Source organism: Stegodyphus dumicola, chromosome 1 (genome assembly GCF_044657685.1).
Source record: "Stegodyphus dumicola isolate Sdum_Otavi_A_Nest chromosome 1, ASM4465768v1".
Lineage (NCBI taxonomy): Eukaryota > Metazoa > Arthropoda > Arachnida > Araneae > Eresidae > Stegodyphus > Stegodyphus dumicola.
This window is the reverse complement of record NC_140768.1, coordinates 221,346,681-221,365,276: the sequence shown is the minus strand read 5'-3', so window position 1 is coordinate 221,365,276 and position 18,596 is coordinate 221,346,681. Positions and strand designations below refer to the sequence as shown.

The 18,596-nt window shown below is 32.6% G+C and overlaps 1 protein-coding gene across 5 annotated transcripts in view; it reads left to right on the top strand.

The window, feature by feature from the left end:
- The window catches only part of LOC118194575 (uncharacterized), a 121,434-nt gene that overhangs the window by 60,957 nt on the left and 41,881 nt on the right, over positions 1-18,596 (top strand). For all 5 annotated transcript variants that reach the window (XM_085825913.1, XM_085825905.1, XM_085825898.1 and 2 more), the window contains exon 9: positions 8,445-8,787. In XM_085825913.1, the coding sequence (XP_085682039.1) occupies positions 8,445-8,787 (343 nt within the window). The remainder of the gene's footprint in view (positions 1-8,444; positions 8,788-18,596) is intronic.

Below are 18,596 nucleotides of genomic sequence, written 5' to 3'. Positions count from 1 at the left end.
AAAAAATCTTTTGTCACTACTACCGATCAAAACAATATCATCTAATTTAATAGTAACTTTCCTTTCAGCTCTTTTATGAGAAACCTTGAGAATTCCCAAATATTCTTTACGAAATCCATTTTTAAATGCTTCTCTTACAGTTTGAATATACTGAAATCTTCTTTGTAAATTACTTGATTTAATACCGTATTTTATATCCCACAAACTACTAGTTCTAATTTCTTTTAAAAAGTCGACAGGAGTTAAAGCTTTAAATTCAGGATCGGAAGGAATTACTGTCAACGGTCGGTCATTAAGAATCGCTTCACAGTCACACAGTATTGTGTACATTTCTTCATAATTTAAACAAGCATGTTTAAGAACTTTTTTAAGGACTTGCTTCATCATTCCGATCAGACGTTCCCACCAACCACCCCACCATGTAATGGTTTGATTTGACCAGGGGGAATAAATTTCCATGTTATTCGCTCATTGGCTGCCTGCCGATTAATTTGTTCAAAATCTATTAATTTGAATGCATTTGAAGCTCCTACAAAATTAGTTCCATTATCACTGTACACAGTTGTGGGTTTACCTCTTCGCGACACGAACCGATGAAAAGCCTGAAGAAACACTTCTGTAGATAGAGAAGTCAGCAATTCCAAATGGACCGCTCTATAAATGGCGCATGTAAAAACACAAATCCATGCCTTTTCTTTGTTTCTCAACAATAAAGGACCACAAAGGTCTATACCCGTAACTTGAAATACTGCTGAATCATTTACTCACTCTATTGGCGGTGGGGCAGATATGTGGTCAACAGGTACAGCAGAATATCTCTTGCAAGTAATGCATTTACTCAAAACAGAACGCACAGTTCTTCTGCCAGATAACAACCAAAACCTTTCCCTTAAGGTATTCAGTATATATTGTACACCTGCATGTCCTTTCTTTCTGTGTTCTTCCATAATTAAATTCCTAACTAATGGATGTTCTCCTGGTAATATTATAGGTGTTCTAAACTATAACGTGTCATCTCTTCGAAACGCACCAGTTTTAATTCTTAGAATTCCCGCATCATAAAATGGACTAAGAGTTCGTAAGCGTGCGCCTTCTATATCCTGAAACGATTCCGATTGAATCAAGCGAATAACAACCTTTTCTGCAAAATCAATTTCATCGACAGTGAGTTCACCTTTCCTATTTTCTTATTTCTGCAATTAAAGAAAAATCGTTGAATCCAACCAACAACTCTGTTTTTTGATAGCTAGAAAATCGCTCACTCAAACTATACCTTTCAGTAGACACTAGAGATGAAACCACTGCCTTTTTTTTCTCGCTGGCTATTTCCGCTTCATCAGTTATAAATTCGGCACTCGGCCAATTTTCTTGGGATTTTAAAAGCCAGCTCGGACCCTCCCACCATTTTGACCGGGAGAGTTGGCGAACTGAACACCCTCTACTTGGAAGATCTGCAGGGTTAAAGTGACCAGGTATATGTCTCCAATCCTCCACATGTGTCAAAAGCCTTATTTCCTGTACTCTATTTTCTACAAATGTCCCCCATGGTTCTTCCCTTTTTATCCACAAGGACAATAGTTGAATCTGTCCAGAAAAATGTACTTCTGACCTCAAAGTCTTTTAGAACGTCTGCAGCAAGACGAGATGCAATAGTTGCTGCTAACAATTCTAATCTTACAATAGTCGTTTCCTTTTTATCACAAGGGGAAACTCTAGACCTAGCCTGAAGCAACTGGACTTTAACTGATTCAGGTTCTTCTACACGAATAAAAACTACTGCCACATACGCTGCTTGACTGGCGTCACAAAAAACATGGATTGAACACTGTTTTGGCTGATATCGTATCCACCTTGGAATTTTAATGTTTTTCAAAAGAGAAATGTTTTTTACCCATTTCAAAAATTTACTTTTAATTTCGGTGTTAACTTCTTCTTCCCATTTTACTTCTGTTTCCCATGTACGCTGTAATAACATCTTAGGTAATATAAGGACTGGACATGTTATACCGATGGGATCAAATACTTTATGGGCTATTGCCAAAATACTTCTTTTCGTAACTTTCTTGAAACAAAGATTTTGTAAATTAGCAACATTTATTTGAAGATTATCGCCTTGTCTTTCCCATAACAAACCTAATACATTTGCAATAGTTTCAGTTTCTAAACTACAGTCGGTATATTCCCAACCCCGTAATTCAAATTTTCGTTCTGCCATAACATCTGAAGATACTTTCATGAAGCGCTGTAATTCATCTTCACTTCCGACACTTGTTACACAGTTATCAACATAGAAACTATTCATTAATTTAACAATAATGTTGGAAGGATATTTTACATCTGCATCATTTTTCTCTAAAATTGAATTTAAGTGATATTGAATAACAGCTCCAAGTAAAAATGGACTACTGGTTACACCAAATACGACTCGACAATGACGAAAATGCTTCAAGCCATCTTCACCCTTTATCCAAAGAAATCGGAGGAAGTTTCTGTCACTAGAATTCAGGCCAATTTGTAGGAAGGCCTTACGAATATCAGAAATCACCCCTATTTTTTCTTGGCAAAATCTTTAAGATTGTAGGAATAAATGCAATAAGGTTTAATCCCTTTTCAAGACAATCGTTAAGACTCGGAGAACCCTTTGCTTTAGACGAAGCGTCAAATACTGGCCGTAACTTCGTAGTACTATGTTCCTTAACAACATGTCTATGTGGCAAATAATGATGGGGTAAATCCAATTCATTTACGGGTACTTCCTCTATTATGCCCTCTTTGAGCCATTCTTGGAATATATTTTCATACTCTTGTGAAGATTATCTATTTCAAGTTGCCTAATAGTACCGTGCAACCTTTTAAGCGATAACTCAAAATTATCCAACAGGGGAGGGTGCCCTTCTAACCAAGGCAAAGACACTACAAAGCGGTCATCTTCTATTTTTACAGTATCAAGAAAATGTTGTCTGGTAGCCTCATACAATTCCAATTTAGTCTTTTGTTCAGATGGGTCCGTAATACCAAGCGAGTCGAGGGCCCATAAATCAGAAATACAAGCCGCTTTATTCAACATTGAAGTATCTAAGAATGTTGAACCTTCACTGTTCAACTCCCCGGTTTTTCCCATAACCATCCATCCTAACTTTGTCTCAATAGCTACAAGACCGTTTGAAATTTGTTTACGATTTCCCGTTAATAATCGTCCTGCAACATCGGCTCCTATTAAAATTTCTATAGGTCCTTCTAAACGATCTGTTAAACTTATTCCATGGTCAGCAAGCTCTTTAAGCCATATTCCTTGTCCAATAGAAGGTATATTATTACAAATAACAAGCTGATTTAACGTATCAAAATTACAACTATAAGAGCCAAACGTATTAGATAAATGAATTTTGTAGACTTTATGTTCACACAAACTGGTCGTCGTACCGCCAAATAATGCGTGGCCAAGGTATTCCTTTACCGTATACCTATAACCCATATCTTGAGCTGCGCTTTGCAGAATATATGACCTTTGAGAACCAGTATCAATTATAGCTCGAGCTGAATGAGATTTTTTATCTCCATTAATTATTACTCTTATTGTTTGCAGGAAAACTTTAGGAGACCTAGAAGAAATGTTGGCGAGTGTTTCAGCCTGATTTGGAGGCTGTTCCGTTGCCCTTGTCTCACTCATTTGTGAATGGCCCTTACATAGAAAAATATGATGCCTTTTACCGCATGTAAAACAAACTGTTTTTAATCTACACCTCCTGACAGAATGTCCAGATTTCAGACACAGATAACAAGAGCTTGTCCTTTGGACCAAAACTTCTCTTTCTGACAATGATAAGTTACGCGCCTGAAAACATTCCGCAAAACCATGATTTATACTGGAACAAAATATGCAGCCTTTTCTAGCTTCATTAGAAGAAGTAAACAGTTCAGCTGCCGTAGGTTTTAAGTGAGGTTCTCGTATCTTTAAACCCGAATTCCCTTTCTTATTACTGTGAGCCAATCGATCGAAAACATTGAAAGATTTAGCTGCTAAAGAAATTCTTTCCTCACTTTCAACTTCACCGTGCAAGAAACATAAAAGACACTGAAGGTCAGATTCCCTTTCTCTTAACTCGGCGTTTTTGCCGGTTAAACTTTCTGATCCTTTACGCGAAAACCTAAGTCTCTCCCACGTTTTTAAGACTTCATTCGGCAATGCTGATTCTACCAATGGATATAATATCGCGCAATATTTGCCTCTATTTATTCCCAATATCTCCAAGGCTCTTAGATTAGATTCGAGTTCATCGTATAGTTTCCGCAAAGAGTGTGTACCTTGTTTTTGAATAACAAGGCTTAGCAAATCACGAATATAAATCTCCGTTAGTAATTCTTTGTTACCAAAACGCGTTTGCAATGCTTCGATTGCTCTCTTGTAACTATCGCCAGTTGGCGGAAAGCTTTTAACTATTTCCTCTGCGGGAGAATTCTTCTCCATAGCCTGTGCCAAATAAGCAAATTTATCATTATTATCTAATGTAGGATCTTTATCAATCTTTTGGAATTGCCCCCAAAATCCTAGCCATTTCTTCACGTTGCCGTCAAAGATAGGCAATTTAATCTTCGGATAATGTAACATTTTATTCTGAATAAAGGACGGATCAATTAAAGTTACATTCGGGGTTCCAGAAGTTACATCTTTTACTTTACTTTCCATAAGTCTCCACCTATCAAAATATAATTCAGATTCATCCATTTCCTTAATAAGTAAAGTCTCATCTGTAATTTCTTTAAACATTAATTCTCGTATTTTCATTTCAGTGTATCAAACAAAACTTTAGCTTTCTCGGCAATAACTTTTATTTTAATTAATTTTTCTTCCTGATTAAATTTAGTTTCTTCATTGTCAAATTCATTACACGCTTTACTGAATAGTCTTCTATATTGAGTTCGTGCTAACTTTAAGGCTTCCATGATTCAAAAATAAAAAAGTCGCTTACCTTGCAGACAATGTCCTGTCGCTTGATGCCAAATGTTGATTTTTCCGTTAAATCCTATGTGATATATCTGACTTCGAATCTAAAATTTCTGAAGAACACAAAAACCTTGTCTAAAACATAAAGGTTTATTTAACTGGAACTTCAACACTGATGAAAACTTAACATCATAAACGAAAACTTAACATCTTGGGCAGAAAACATTCAAAGTGCTTTAAAGTAACAGCTGTGCTGGCACGGCAAAGAACACTTTCTTTTAAAAGACAAAATCCATCTAGCCCTTTCGGCATATATCTCCATTCGCTGGATTCAGACTTCCTCTCCTACGTGTTTTGGACTTAAACGGCCAGACTGGAACTGGAATAGGACTGGATCAGGACCGGAACAGGACTGGAACAAGACGAGAACCGGAACAGGACTGGATCCGCAACAAGACGGGAACCGGAACAGGGTGGGAACCGGAATCTCTCATCCCCTGGCTTCTCCCCCGGGCAGGTCTATTCTGGCTCGAACTAAAATGAACTGCGGTGCCACTAAGGAAAGCACCTCCTTTTATTGCTGGCGGTTGCCGTTACTACAGGCGATTATGCAAATATTTAACAGGTCTGATTGAGCATGTCTGTGATTGCTTGGAATGACAACTAGTAGTGTACAGGAATAGTGTACATCTTCAACGTTTTCTTTGTAATTAATTTGGTTCATATTAAATTGAGCAATTTCATTTGGAAAATATGTGATCATATTTGTTAAAAAATATACAAGGTATTTTACTAGAAGTAATGTAAGCTAATGTTCGAATGAAAATCCAAAATATGTTCAAAATTTCATTTATACAAATATTCATTTCATTTCATTTTTCTTATATAAATTATATATAATATCATAATTTTTATAATATAAAGTTAACTTGCAAGTATTCTGAGAGGATGCAGTAGGTAAGAATCAATCTGTGTTTTTTTATCTCATATTTCAGTAATGTGCCGAACTATGCAGCTGATTCCAATTCCTGTCAGATTTGATATTAATGGGAAAAAGAAAGTTATAATGACTTGAGTTCTAAACTAAGTGCTGAAGCTAAATAATTGATAAAAAGATTTTTTGAATTGAAATACTTGGTCCTAACAGACTTTAAATTTAAGAGCAAATTAACTTTTGGCTAATTATTATGCATAATGTGGATAAAATAATTATGATACAACTAAAATGGAATGCACTTTATTCATCTGTAAATAAAGAAAAAAATTTAGTAGTTTTATATTTGGCATCATATTAACAATTTCATTTTCTAAATATTTTTATTTAAATATTGGGAGTACAAATAATTCTCTGCCGTTTGACAAAAAAATGATGCCACCAGTAAATTATGGTTAAAATTGTCTGATGTAAAGCATCATATCCTAAGGTTGGACATCTGCTAATAATATAATATTGAAATATTGGCGATTTTGTATCAACATCATATATTTTTTTCGTGCAAAATTATTGAATTTTGAGTCAAGTAAGCGTCATTAGCGGGAACTTTTGATTTACTTCTTTTATTTGACGAAATCTGCACCTGAGGTGCATCGATTGCTTGTAAAAGTATATGGTAATTCTGCCTTAAGTGAGAGCTGTGAGTGGTTTCAAAAGTTTAAGAATGGTGAATTTGACTAAGTCAAAAAATGTAGCAGAAGGATGTAAGTGTACGAAGATGCAGAATTGGAAGCATTATTGGATGAAGATTCATGCCAAGTGCAAATAGATTTTGCACTTACATTATTAGTGACTCAGGAAGAAATTTCATGTCATTTAAAATTGTTGAGAATGATTCAAAAGCAAGGAAATTTGGCTCCATTTGAACTGAAGTCAAGAAACATTGAACATTGATTTTTTACATGTGAAATGCTGCATGCCAGGCATAAATGGAAGAGTTTTTTGCATTGTATAGTCACTGGTGAGGAGAAATGCTTCCACTATGGTCATGCAAAGAAGAAGAAATCATGGTGACCACTTGGCATGCTTCAACATTGACATCCAAGCCCAACATTTATGGAAACAGAACAAAACAATTACTGGAGCTCTTTACCAAACACAGTTAATGAGACTGTACCAAGAACTCAAAGAAAAATGTGTGCACTACTACTCCAAACATGACAAAATTATTTTCCTGCAAGATAATGCTCATCCACATATTGCGGCGCTGGTCAAAACCTACTTGGAAACACTCAAATTAGAAGTGTTTTCCCCTCCCGCTGTATTCACCAGACACTTCTCCTTCTGATTACTACTTGTTTTGGTTGATGATGCATGGCATGTCTGAGCAGCTCTTCACATCATATGAAGATACGAAGAATTGGGTTGATTTGTGCAAAGCCTCGAAAGATGAAGAGTTCTGATGCGGTGTATATATGCTGCCAGAAAGATGGGAAAAGTAGTGTCTAGTGATGGACAATATTATGAATAAAACATAAAGTACCATTCTTTCATAATAAATGCCCAATTTTTGATAAAAACCGGTGGAGCTATACTTCTGATAAATTTTAATGAAAAGCATTTTCTTTCATATTCACAGTATTCTTCAATTTTAATGCCTAGTTAAAATCTTATGTTATTTTGAAGTTAATATTTTTATTATTAAATAAGAAAAATAGTTTGTTTTTAAAAATTGCAGACTTTTTTTTTTTTGTTTTTGTTTCTGTAAGTGATATAGTATAATAATATGTAAAACTTATCTGATTTTTACCAAATATCGAATTAATATATATATTTTTTGTATTTTAATGATTTAAATATGCAGAACAAGGTTGGAAGTTTATTTACATATTATATCATTGACCATGAAAGCTGTCTACCATCAAACTATGAAAACTGGCAAAGATCCAGGTAAATTTACACCAATACAAACTTCAAGCAGATAACTGTTGGAATCTACTGTTTTGTCATCCGTATTCAGCTGATCATATCATGGCCATTAATATACACTTTTTCAGTGGTAGGACCTCATAATTTTGAAAATAATCTACTGACTGCTGTTTTGTAGAAAGCAAGTCCCAAATTAAATTTTTTTTTAATGCAAGAAAAATGCTGCAATAACGGTTAATTTATATCCTTGTTCATGAAAACAAAAGGTGGCTCATCAGGAATCTATTGAGTTACATCAGAGAAAAGCACAGGTATTATGAGTGTGTTCTTATGCTTATCCGTAACTGGAATTAAATCATACTGTTTTGCGACAGTTTTATGGTTGATGGGATAATATGTAAGTGCCATTGAAAGTTTTTATTTTATTCTTACTGTCTTTTTACTAAATGAATGTATTTTCTATATGTTAAGCTTTTCTATTTTGAAGATTTTTCAGAATTGCTTTTCATTATTTGAAATTTTTGAATTCTTCATTATTTACAATTCATATTATTTCTTAATGATATGTTTTATCTGTTATATGCATTCTTGGATCATCCAAAGAGATATTTTTACATAAACCTATATTTTTTGTAGCTTCATAGGAGTGATGACAGCTGTACTTTTAGTCATCAGCATCAGACATCAATAAACACCGTTGTAGGTGATGTGGAAAATATGATTCATGATAAGGGTGCCAAACAACATTTATTAGATGATGTACCTAAATTATCTGATAAAAGTAGCTTTGATGATGTCAGCTTTTCTTCTTATACAAGCCAAAATAGTGTGGAACAAATCTCTGAGCTGAAAAGTGAAAAAAAGCCTTGCAAGAAAAAATCAAGCTCTACCAAGAAATATACAAAATTACGTGAAGTTCTTATTAATGATCCAGATGAGCCGCAAAGTGATGAAATATCATCTTCACCCATTTTAGATAGTAAGAAAATTGTGTTGTTATAAGTTATTATATTGTTATTTAAATGTGCTTATGAAAAATTACTAATTTTGAATTTCATAATTTGTTACATGTTTGTTGTATTTGAATCAGGATTGATTAAATCTGATAGTTATAATCATTTTTGGGGGCATATTTAATCTTAGTTTGTAGTTTAAATATTCCTACATTCATGCAGACTGTTGTTCATATCTATACAAACTTTTAAGTTTCACAAAATAATTAACCTGAGATGACGTATGTTGCATTCTTATACATGAGGACATGCGTGGGTTATATTTGACCCCACTGTCAATATATCGTTTCTCAAAATGTTACTGCTTGAAGTATACTTTGTAGATTATAATTACATGTTTTTTCATTCATATCAAATGAAAATAAATAAATAAACAATAATTTTAGTATTTTTTCTATATTAAAATGCAATTATTAGTAGATTATTTATAATTATTATTAGGTTAGGTTTTTTTCCCTTTTTCTCTATACATAAATAATTTATTCCTGATATATCTTCTGAAGTAATATAATATTTTAATCAAAATTAATGCAAAATTCTGTAATATTTAATAATCCAAAAATTTTTACATTACTTAGAAAAAATAATTCAATCAATATACTATAAAAATTCATTGATGTGATACAAAATATTCTCAAACATTTCTGTTGTCTGATAAGTCATAACTTTTTTTACTTAGTGATTATGCTCATACATTTCATTATGTATTAAAAATGACTACATTTAATTTTTAAAAGCAAAAATTAAAGAAGAAAATTCATTGAAAAATTATGCACGCGAGTTCAAGTAATTTAAACTTACATGAGGACACACAGGGGTTAAATATGACCCCAGAATAATATTTATAGCATAATAATTAATTAGCAAATGAAGAAACTAGAAATTTGTGACCTGATTTAAAATAAAGGTCATAATCTTGGTGAGAGCTACTGAAGAAATGAAGTGGTAATGAATCATGGTTTAACCCATTAGCCGGCTGGTGTTGCGTTGACGCAACGGTCAAAATAATTGTGTATATAAATATAACTACCTAAGATATTTTATACCAGCAGATGATTTTGTATAGGGAATATTATGAAGATTATTTCTGTAAAAAAATATTTGCCTTCAACAGTCATTTTGTTTATAATAATTAATCTCATACTTTAAGCAAAATTTTAGCAAATTTTTTGACCGGGTGTTTTTGCTGAAAATATTTAACGAAAGAATCGCTGTCTTTATGAGTGATCTATTTTTAGTCAAGGTCACCGTTTATCAGAACATTACATCAGTCAGATGTTTATATTTGTGTTGGGAAGCAAGGAAAAACAGGTGTTGCGTTGACACAACTTCAGCAGGAAACGGGTAATCAATCTCCTTTTTCACTCATTTCTTTCAATGTTCTGCTTGATGATGTGGTTGTTTAAAAATGCCTAGAAAGAGGTAACTTACACTAAAAGGAGCCCTTCAAAGATTTTTTGATGAAGAAACAGATGATGATAATGTTAATAATGACCAGAATGAAACTGATATTGTTGTTGTTCCCCCAGAAATTGCAGAAACTAGTGACGAAGAAGAAAGGATTGGCAATGTTTTAAATAATGATAATGACATTTTACCAAATGATACTGCTGGGGAAGTTGAAATTCACGTGAGAAGTAAGTTTCAGTCTTCTAAAAGCAGTTATAGTCATACTAAAAAGTTTAAAAACAGAAGATTGAAATCTTGAAGTGGATAAAAAAGGAACTGTTAGTTATGTCTCAGGAAGAACATGAAGAAAGAGACAGAAGAGAAATTATAAAAGACGAAATACAAGGTAAAACTAGTCCACAGATTTTTGATTTTCGTTTTGGTTTAGACATTTACACTCTTCTCGTTGAACAGACAAATATATACGCACAGAAAAAAAAAAAAAAAAAAAGGCCCAGAATTTATTGCATTTGAAGCCTTTATGAGAAGATTAATTAGAATATTATTGCTTACAGGATATTATTCTTTCCCTCGAGAAAAAATTTATTGGTCTTTTGATAAGGACATTTCTGTTCCTGTTGTACGAGAATTGATATCACGTTTGCAGTACAGGAATATGAAGCAGAATTTGCATTTGACAATAGTCAAATTGACAATACTGATAAATTATATGAGGTGAGACAGTATCTAAACTTACTAAATATCACCACTTTTTACTACTGGGAATATAAAGTCTCTTTTAGATTTCAGATGCAAGAATGCATTATTCCTTTTGCAAACTCCTATTGAGAGTGTAGAATTAGACAGAAATAGATCAGCAACAGGAAGACCTAGTAAATTCAGCATTCAAAAACCATTGCATGGGGATGGTAGACATTTTATCGTAAAGTCCGTTGATAACAAAAGACTTTGTTGTAAAGAGTACCATAGCCCGACTGTTTATAGATGCAAAGTATGTAATGTAGCTTTACATCATGATTGTAATCAAGCTTTCCATGCTTGAATCTTTCAACTGAAATAATCTGTATTTGTAAAAGAAATACAATGTACATTTTAATATTAAAATAATTACAAGTAAAGTAATTTTGTAGATTTATAAAACGTTATACAGCTAAAAAGTAATCCTGCGCTCCACTCAAAAGAAACATCACACGAGCACAATCCTACTCACTAAACATCTGTAGTCTTATTCCACTGACGTTGCACGAACGCAACACTCGCGTTTTCCACAGGTAAGAGCATTTTTTTTATTTTCAATGTAAATTTATGTTATAAATGCTTAATTTAATATTTGTTATTATTTTAATGAGAAAAGAAACATTCCTTGTAGTTTTGGCGGTTAATGGGTTAAGAGGAGTATTCCATTATGTGAAATTTGGGGTAAAATAGCTCCACACACATGTTTGAATGCTGCGAGTTTGTTCTGGAGCCTTTAGAACATCTCCTATCCAGAGCCTATGTGTTGATAGCTATGAATCCTCGCTTCAGTTAGGCTGAGAGCAACTGTCACTTAGTATTTCACTATTATGTCACAATCGGACCATCCTAACCAGATTTATACACTTGATGACTATTATAAACTCTTATTTTCTGCAAGGCCTCTTAACATTCTTCCATTCTTTGAAAAATTGAATCATTGATAAAAAAATACGGCTTGTCAGATGTAAAAGTCCAAGCAGTAAAGCATCTTGAAATTGCACTTTGGGACAGCTGGCAAATTCAATTTCGGGATATTTTCCATTTTCATAAGAATAATGCTAGTGAGATTGTATATAGGCAGCTTTTTTTGCAAGCACAGGCACGAATATAGCACTTTTACTCCCGTATATACAGATGATTCCAAGAGAGCTGATCACGTAGGAGCATCCTTTGTAATTGTAGACCATACTGAGGGCAAACGACTGCATGATGCTTTCTCTGTTTATAGTGCTGAATTAACTGCTGTTTATCTTGCTCTCACTTTCATATCTAAGCTACAGTAGAAAAAGTTTATCATCTACACAGACTCATCTAGTTTTCTAAGGGTTAGAAAGTTTTTCTGATGCAAATAATCTTTTATTAATTAACATCTTAAAATTACATCAAAATTTAAAGAAACATGGCTGTGAAATTCTTTATTGCTGTGTCCGGGGCAAACAGGTATAAAAAGAAATGAGCTAGCGGACAGAACAGCAAAGTCTGTCTCTGTGTTTTTAAATCTGCCTGTCCTCTGAGCGATATCAAAAAGGCCATTACTATCAGGATCCTAAACACATGGCAACTCTTCTGGGATGGTCAGCTGCTGAATAAACTGAGAAATGTGAAGCCTAAGGTGGAATACTGGGAAAGCACTAGAAACCGGAGAGAGAAAGTGTTGTTAACATTGCTAAGGATTGGTCACTCTCATGTCTTTTCAAGGCCGAGAGTGAACCTGTTTGTTATCATTGAAGTGTTCTGACAGTGCATTACCTTTTAACTGACTGCTCATATTTTAACACACTTCGTTTAAAGTATTTTCATGACTCTGACTTGTCTCTTGAACGGGTAATTGGGAAAGAGTTCAATACTCATTTATTTTAATACTTGAAAGAAACAGGCTTTTTATCATCTAATTTCATAATACCCTTGTGTTTTAAGAAAATTTGCTTTAATACTTCATGCTTTAAAGATTTTATAGCTGCTTCACATTTTATATTTCTTATATCAATCATGAGTAATTTCATTTCAATATTCATCATTTTATTACTTCTTTTGATTTTTATGTCTGTTGTGTTAAATTTGTGCTGGTTTTTAATTCTTTTGTGTATTTTAATTATGTATTCTCAACATGTATAATATAACCTTTCCAAGTTGTGCATCATATGAACACTAATCCAATCCAATCCAATCCACACGTTCGAATGTTAAGTACTGATAAAAGTTGTATTTACAAAAGTATAGGTATCTTTTTAGTATTGGGATGTGCTTCGAAAAGTAGCCATTTTTTTAAATAACCTTCTTTAAATGCATTTTAAAATATGTAATACTACTGCAGTTTTACATTTTTTTAATTAAAAAAGGGGGAAAATATTTATACGAAAAACGGCATGCACAATGGAAATTTTCGCAAATGTATGGAAAATCGGAACTTCCTTGAAAATTAGTAAAATTTTATCTAACTGCATCTCCAACATCACTTAATGATTGAGTTTTTATTTATTTTTTTGCATTAACATTTTATTATTTGGCATTTTATTTATTATAATTTTTTTTTTTTTTAAATTGCTATGCCTTTCTTGCATTTGACAACACATATTATTAAATCAGTCTTTCAGGTATGCTCGACTTTTATATTTTATCATTAATTCAGTATTCATTGTTTTTAATTAAGTAGGCTTTAACATGATTGTGAACATTAAGGGCACATCTTGCTGAAAAATACCTATACAGATTATAAGATTACAGCATTATAAACAATTCTCACAGTTGCATTGCATATTTCTGAGTCCGCATACTATGTAATTAGTCTGTTAACCTCATACATAAGAAAGTGCTTTTGAACAATTATTAGTTTCTAATGATATAATTCTTCGCATGTGCATTTTATTCAAACTGTCACCTTCCTTATATATGTTTGTACCCAAAATAAAGCATTTTCTTCTTCCAGGTGTCTACTGCAGCGCTGTCTATTAATCTGAGATTAATTAATCTTAAACATGAGAAATAAGTTCATTGTATAAAAAATTAGCTCATATTATATTAGTTCTTGCGTAAATTGTTTAGACAGCAAAAGTGCTAAAGGTCAGTTTTTCTAAATTTTATAAGATTTCATGAAACTTTACTAAACTGTTCTAGTTTTTTAATAATTGTTCTAAAATTTTTAATTTTTCTTTTCTTCTTCTTCTCTCTCACTTTTTAAGTCAGTTTTCATACTCTCAAGAATGCCTTTTATTCTTTCATTTAGAAATTTTCTTTTATTAAAAAATTCATTTAATTTGTCAGCTGTGAACAAAAAGAGGCCTCTGATAGTGATAACCACTAGCAGGGTATAAAATGATTTTATGATGGAGTAAGAAATGTAATAATTACCAAATATAAGTGCCAATGTCAAACTGAATAAGAAACTAATGTGCCACTTTTGGTCAGCGGCTGGTTTTTGGATCTTAAAACTACATTTTGATCAAATTTTGCAGTTCTTAGCTCTAAGTGCTTCTAGCACCTCTGAGCAGATTTTAAGATTCTGAATTTATGTTTGGATCCTTTTTATAGACAATTTGGTACATGAGGAATCATTATTATATGAGGAATTCATAAAAAAGCTTTTGTCTGTTTAGATGATAAAATATGAGCCGTTATTATTACTTTAATGATATATGGCAGACAGACTTCATGCATGTAATTATTCCTGTCTTTCTAGTGTAGTTTAACATGCTGAGCTGTTTTTCACATTGATTAAATTTTTCTCTGAGTTGCTAAGTTGGTTACTTTTGATTTCTTTCCAGTAGTGCTAGATTTTAGTATTTTTAAATCATTTGAGTTAGGCTTATGCTTACATCATTTCATTCTGGCTATGTGCTGAAATATTTAGAAATCTTATGTTCTGTTGAAAATAATGAATATGACCTCTTATGTTTGGGGGATTATAAAATTCTGCACATTTAAACGTTATGATCTCTATCTTTTAAATGCAGGAAGGAAAGAGAATGTAATCAAATTTATTAACCAAGCAAAAATGGATGTTGTGCATGTGCACCAGAAAAGTTACAGGGAGCATAACAGTTGTTTTTATTTTTCTTTTGGATAATTTATGGCTCACAACAATAATAATTTTTTAAAAAAAAGTCATATAGGAATAATTTTTAGGGACTATGCTCTCCCCAAAAGGGAAAATTACTTTTTTCATGAAATCAAAAATATTGTTAAAGGGATTGATACTTGATACTAGTTATGATATTATTCAGAAAAGTTATCTAATATTGATTTTAAATATTTCTTTTTATTTATTAGGAGCTGCTATTTTATCATTTCTAAAACATAAGGCGAGTTTAAAGATTCAAATTATGGGCTGTTTTGACACTGTGATGATTGGAATTTTAGGTCAGTAAATTGTAAAGGCAGCATGCTTGAGAGTAACTCAGGTAATGATATACTCTGCAATCTACCACTCCATTGAGCAGGAAATAATATCTGGCTCAATTACCATGAGGACCCATTTTATAAGGGCTGGACCGATTAAGATACAATCATTGAGCTGTAACCATCAGAAATTCTTTGTCATTTTTATAGATAGTACTAATATTTAAACAATTGAATTTGCAGCTGGAGATTCAAGCACAGCAGATAATTCCATGTTGTCTCACAAAACCGTGATAGAGGTGAACAAAACTGATGGCAGTTTTTCGGTCATACTGCACGACATTCGTAATATATGCAACTGAATAACTCATAAAAATGGCATTTCTAAAGATCATTTCTGCTTTTGTTTTGTAAAATTGGAAGAAATTTAAATTTAATTGAATTAAAAATTTAATAATGTAATATAATTAGGAATTATTAAATTAATTAATGGCATCATTTTCATTTATGTATTCTTAATTATTTGTGTTTATTTTGATGTTTAAAATTAGCATTTTAGTGGCTTCATCTAAGTAATATCTAACTAAAAGCCATAGATCATATTACATTATTACCATAAACCATTCATAAACCAAATTTCAAATGTTTTAAAATGGCAAAGGGTAAAGAGAATATCAGACATTATTTGTTTCATGAGATTGGTAGAAGCAGTTCAGTAACAGGCTGGAATTTTCATTAAGTGTGTGTTAGGAATTTTAAGTCCTTTCATTGAGAACTAATGTGTTTGAACTAATTGAGAACTAATGTGTTTCATTGTTAGCATAATTTTTTTGCTGATTTTGGAAATTCTATGATGGAGACAGAAGCTAAAGATAACTATGTTACAGTTTTCCATTAGTGGTTTCTGGTCAGATTCTTGATAAAGAAGTATGGAATGCCTCACGTGCAGTTATTGAGGTATTAGAGAAAAGCTACTTGCACATGGAACAATAGTTGAAAGATAAATGTACAAGCTAAGGTTGATTACTAAGTTCATCAGCGAGTTCCAATATCGATTCTGTGAAGAGCAATGACAGGTAAAAACCATTATCTATCTTGACATGTACTGCCAACAGTTGGCCATACTGATTCAAAACCTGATGTATAAGTGGCCAGCACTTGTCAATCACAAAATCATTATCTTTCAGCATGATAATGCCAATCCTCATGCTGCTTTAATCACTCAGGGAAACTACTCAACTTTGATTGTGAAGTTTTACTTCATCCCCAGACTTTGCTCTTTCAGACTATCATCAGTTTTTATTGTCCCAGAATTCTTTGGTCCTTAAATTCTTTCATGATATGCAACATGCGAAAACAATAATACAAGACGTTTTTAAATATTAAAATCAAAGGATTTTCATCAGCAAGAGTTTAATCTATGACAAAGCAAATGGCAAGAGGTCATACAGTCAAAAGTCGTTAATTCGGACACCCATAATCCGGACCTCAAAGCTACAAATTTTCTGCGCGTGCGTCGCGTTGACGCATGCGCGTAAGATCTTTACGGCTGCGAATTTGCGTGTGCGCGTGCGCAAAATACGTTTACGAATGCGCGTTTAATGTATAACGGACGGGATAAGCTAAGCTAAAATCATCTAATTATCTATTTCAGTTAATGTTGCAGATTGCGTTGTTCCTTAGTCTTCGAATTGGATCCGGCTTATTATTTTTTGCAGACTTGTTAGAGCAATTTTATAAAAGTAAGCTTGAGCTTTCGATTATTTCAAATAGAATTTCCGATATATATTTACTAATATGTAAAGGATATACAAAGCGAAAGTATCTTTCGGAGTCCATTAAACAAAAAGTGGAATTGCTGCAAAAAATGCATAAAGGTATATCCTTTGTTTATCTAAACTTTAACGTTTGTTTACCTAAACTTTGTTTATCTTTAACGCCGCGGACCGCAATGAATTGGAAGTTGATCTGTCAACACTATCCTTATCTTAAGGGCAGATGTTTTTATTTTATTTGGCTTATAATTGCTTACTAAATGTGGTATTTCCTCTCGATGTACTCCGTCTTTGATATGATTTAAATCAAATGCTTCGTCATTATAATTCGCTTCCGATAGCGAAGAAAGTGACAGAGGTTATTGTAAACGAAAAAATTTCGATTGACAAATTAGTCGGTATTCTCGACACAGCAATTATAGGACTTGAACAGCGGAACTTTGTAACTGAACAAGAATTTATGTCTGTTTATGGAATTAAAGAGAATGTATTATCACATAAAAAAACGAAGCAACTTAAACAACTTACATTGAAAGAAATGTTTAATAAAGTAAACAAATAAATATTAAGCTTTTTTTTTTTTTTGTAAATTTTGATACCCTTTAGATCATAATTGTTTTTTATTTCGTAAATTACGGTTTCATATTTTTAATTTTATAATTTCTGCATGCCATTTTACCAGTTTTAAACTGATGATCTATAATCCCGGAAAAATGGATAATCCAGAATCGCCGAAGTCCCGACGAGTCGGATTAACGACTTTTGACTGTATTAACCCTTTCGACCCTGCTGGTGGCATTTGCACCGTCATATGTAGAAATCTGTTTTATCGGCAGTAAGGATTGTTTTAATATTCGTTACCCTGGGGTCTCATCTAGTGGCTTGCCTGCATGTGTTTTGTTACTTATCTTGTGGATAATTAGTTGGAACATTGTTTGTGGAATGATTCTGCAGTAGGGACAGTTCAAGTAGGAATTTGTTAATACGCTACTCGAAGTTATAACACCTATAAACAATATTTTGTGGAAACTTTTTTTGTGCATCTGAAAAAATGCGAGGGTGTTATAACACCTATAAACAATATTTTGTGGACAACTTTTTTGTGCATCTAAAAACATTCAGGACTGAGAGGGTTAAAACAGTGGTCTCAAACTAGTGGCATCAAGGCTGTATGCAATCCCAAAGCAATTTTTTGTAGCCCATGAAGGTATTTCAATTATGTATTTATTGCAAATAAGATGTTGCAAAAATTTTAAGATTTTTAGTTATTTTAAGTCTGAGTTTAAATTTCCATTAAAAACTAACATTTTTCATTTCCACTAAAAACTAACATGAATAACACACCAGGAAATCTGTAAGGGAATCTATTTTAAGTCCTTTTTGTAAATCTCTTTTTAAGTCCGAACTTTAAACTTCAAATAGAAAATAAATATCAATTCAATTTTTTTTCCTTGCGATATTATTAGTATTATTTATGTATGTTTTGGCAAAAATATGGTGAGTGAAATTTAAAATTT